Source organism: Miscanthus floridulus, chromosome 19 (genome assembly GCF_019320115.1).
Source record: "Miscanthus floridulus cultivar M001 chromosome 19, ASM1932011v1, whole genome shotgun sequence".
Lineage (NCBI taxonomy): Eukaryota > Viridiplantae > Streptophyta > Magnoliopsida > Poales > Poaceae > Miscanthus > Miscanthus floridulus.
In genome coordinates, this window is record NC_089598.1 from 67,472,825 (window position 1) to 67,476,595 (window position 3,771).

The following is a 3,771-nucleotide window of genomic DNA, read 5'->3' on the forward strand; positions in this document are numbered from 1 at the left end:
GCTCAGCTCCTAACTCCTTTGATGAACACGAGTGAGATGCCGAGCTGTGGACCTCAACATATAGGGAGCCGCAAGGTATGCTGTATGCATGCACTGACTCAATGCCAAAGTACTAAAACTCTGAAGCCTTGCTCCAACCTCCAACACGCACCTCACAGGCAACCAATTTCAACAAAACATGACCAAATTGACGGATCATGAACATGTACTAAGTAGCAAACAAAGCTAGATCTTTAGAATCGTCTCTGTACCTTGTCCCTGACCCATTGTGAGGATCAGGATCCAAGATCTGAAGAGACGAGGCCGCAGCAAGTAGAATTGCATCATTCCAGCAAACAAACAGGCAATGCAATCTGATACATATACATGTAGGAAACGGAGGCAACGAAACAGAGATCGATACGAGCATAAATAAACTGGATGGATCAGAGACGAGTTGTCAATCAACCCAAAATCAAACAGTGGCAGCACTAGCGCACGCAGTCATGAATTCTGGATCCAGGGACGCCGTTTATTCCTGCATTATCATCCACTACCATTACACATACACTGCGGAGGAAACCTCAATCAACTCACAGAGTCACCGCCGGATCTCGCGGCGCCGCGGCCAGATCGAGCAGCCCACACGCAGCAGCCGGCGCCGGAAGCTACGCAGATCAGTTGGCGGCGGCGGCGGCCTCCTCCTCGGCCGCGGGCTTGAGCTGGAAGGCGGTGACGGGGAAGGCGCGGCCGAGCCCCGCGGGGGTGCGGAACACGATCTTGGTGCCCGAGGGGCTGAGGACGATCTCGGAGATGGTGACCCAGATGAGGAGCTCCTTGCTCTTGACCCCGGCGAGGCTGTGCATCCGGCCGGGCTCCACGAACGCCGTCACGTCCTTGTCGTACCACACCTGCTTGCCGATGGAGTCGAAGGTGTGGGTCACGCCGGCTGCCTGGCGGAGCCACACGAAGCCCGTGGAGCGGTTGTACCCCACCTCGTCGAGGGTGGGCAGCGGGAGGAGCCCGTCGGGGAGGCCCAGCTCCACCATGAACTCGCGGGACTTGCGCGTGCACACCTCGCGCCCGGCGTGCACCTCCGCGCCCGACCGGTGGTCCTCGATCAGCTGCGACGACATCTCCGCGAGGGAGCAGGTGGTTTCTTGCTTCTTCCTGTGGCTTGGCTGTATGGCTTGGTTTTCTTGGATTTTGGATGCTTGCGGGAAGCAGGAGCAAGCCCGGTGGCGTGTTTTATAAGCGGAAGACCGGACGGGGAAAAGGGAACTCCGTTTCAACTGGGCAAACGTGTTTGCGGGCGGACGGAGACGGGATCACGGGAGGACTAAGAGCCCTTACTTTTTAATTTGGGTGTTCTGCTCTATTTTTGGATGCTTCATTATTATTATTATTTTTGCTTTCACTCCAACAGCAGCACCTATATTTGGGCCCCCAAATATATTTCTGTACACAATGACAAACAGGCCCAGCTCGTCATTCTCTATTTCTTCTTCCCCTTTCCTTCTTCCTCCTTCACGCGACAAGAGCGCAGCGCAGACGCTGCAAGCGGGGCGGAGGGAGCTGCGGGGCAGAGGGAACGGTCAACGGCGGCGGCGGACGGCCGGAGCCCGCTCCCATCGGCGGCAGAGGGAGCTGCGGACGGCTTGGAAGAGGCCCTGCCGTGAGATCCATGGCCGCGAGATTCGCAGGGTCGGAGGTAGGAGACCGCGCTTGGGGTCGGAGGAGGCCGCGCTCGTCGTCTCCACGACGCGGACGGCTTGGCGGAGGCCACGTACAGCGTCTCCACGGCATGCTCAGCATCTCAATGGCGCGGATGGCTTGGAGCAGGCGCGTACAACGTCTCCACGGTGTGCTCGGCGTCTCCACGGCGTGGACGGCTTGGAGGAGGCCACACTCGAGGTCGGAGGAAGGTGCGCTGACGTTGGGCGAGGACGAGCGGATGCGAGCGCAGGGGGAAACTGACGCAACAACCGGATGGGCCCGGGTGTCAGGCCAACGGGAATAGGGTCTGGAGGGTGAATTTGAGTGCCCAGCCAAATTTCAGGGTCCTAGTAAGGGCCCTGCTTGAGAAAATTTTTTGGCTTAATCCCTCATATTTAGCTATGGAAGGTTAAATAGGAGCCCTGCTAGAGTTGCACTCATCATCAGAGTTTAGGTGCGTTACTAATACTAGGAGTGCTCCAAAGTAGGAGCACTAAATCTGATTGCTCTGGATGGGTGATAATTTCAACGGTTGAAATTAATAGCAAGGATTTCGGTCCATCCGATCCCCAGAAAAATAAACAATTCTGTCTTTGAATCTGAACAAAGCTTGTTCAGATGCAAAACTAAAATTGTTTTTACCTCCCTCCTCAAAAGAATACAATTATAGTTTTGTCATTAATCAAACTATTTAAATTTTAGTTTAGTTTATATTAATATTATAAACACCAAATATGTATATATTATAAAAATATATTTTATGATGTCTCTAATAATAGTTACCGATTACAACCGACAAGAGTCATCGAATAATGTTTTCCTATCATAATAAATCAGCATAAGCATCAGTATAAGCCAAATTTCAGTGAAACCAATAGGGCCATTATATAGTTAAACAATAGTCTTACCTTAAAGCATTGTCGTCCCCTCCTCCTATTTCATCAGATAGAGTCTTGGCTATCCATAAATTTTAATATCTTTCACACCATTATTGATTCGGCAGTAGTAGAGCCTGAACGCCGGGACGTTTGTGTCCATCCGGACTCCCGCGGCTACTCCACCCTGTCCACTCGGATTTGCGCACCGCCCGCGCTAGCTCTGTTTTCCGTGCTCGCATCCAAACCGCCCGCTTCAGATCCGCTTCCCTGCTCGGATGACTCGCCCCATCTCTTCCACACTGAAAGCTCTAGTTTGGTTTTGGATAATTGATGAAACCTAGTTGGACTATTCCTTTCATCTAAGTGTGTGACTAGATAGGATGGTACAATATAAGTGGTGGAGCAAGATGAAGTCCATAGTGATGTTTGTGGACATGTGATGATGGTGATCAAGCTCCGGGACTTAGAAAATAAGAAAGAGAAAAACAAAATGGGCTCAAGGCAAAGGTGATATCAATAGGGCCATTTTTGTTTTCGGTGATCAATACACTATATAGAGTGTGATAACATTTAGGATAGATGGTTGTACTATTAAGAGGGGATCTCTTATCGAACAACTCGATCATCTAGTGCCACTAGGTGTTGGGAAACTTGCATATGCATTTTAGGCCTAGTGCACAATCGGTAAGAAGTGATTAACCTTTGAAAAATGATTGTGAAAATGCTAACACACTTGCATGTGATGGTGAAACACTTGGAGTGTTAGCACATTTACAAAGGTGGTGAGAAAGGTGAAGAAAAGGAGGCGAAACTCGGCTTGGGGGGCTGCCATGGGGGCATCGCCACCCCCTTGTCCGGTGCACCACCGGCAGTGACCGGCTGGGAGGCCGAGAGCAACGAGTTTCCCTTGGGGCATCACCATTGTGTGTCCGGTGGCACAACCACCCCTAGGGCGGTACCCACCGAGACATGGCCGAGACTCAGGAGAAGTGAAGCGGGCACCGGTGCGTCCGGTGTACACCGCTGGCATGAGGGTGGTGCACTGCTCGGTCACCACCGCGAGGAGGACGGTGCCAGCGCCATTTTCTTCCAGAGACTAGCGTAGTTGTTGTTACTTTTGGTGCTTGCCGACACCTACATGGCCTGGTGATTGGTGGATCCTCAAGCTTAAAGGACCTAGGATGCCACCTAGAGGGGG

At 52.0% G+C, this 3,771-nt stretch overlaps 1 protein-coding gene across 1 annotated transcript; it reads right to left on the bottom strand.

Moving 5' to 3' along the window:
• Nucleotides 1-488: 488 nt before the first annotated feature.
• On the bottom strand, nt 489-1,213 carry LOC136529060 (uncharacterized). Its single transcript, XM_066522112.1, has one exon. The coding sequence runs from the start codon at nt 1,113-1,115 to the stop codon at nt 657-659; it is 459 nt and encodes a 152-aa protein (XP_066378209.1). The 5' UTR covers nt 1,116-1,213; the 3' UTR covers nt 489-656.
• Nucleotides 1,214-3,771: the final 2,558 nt, after the last annotated feature.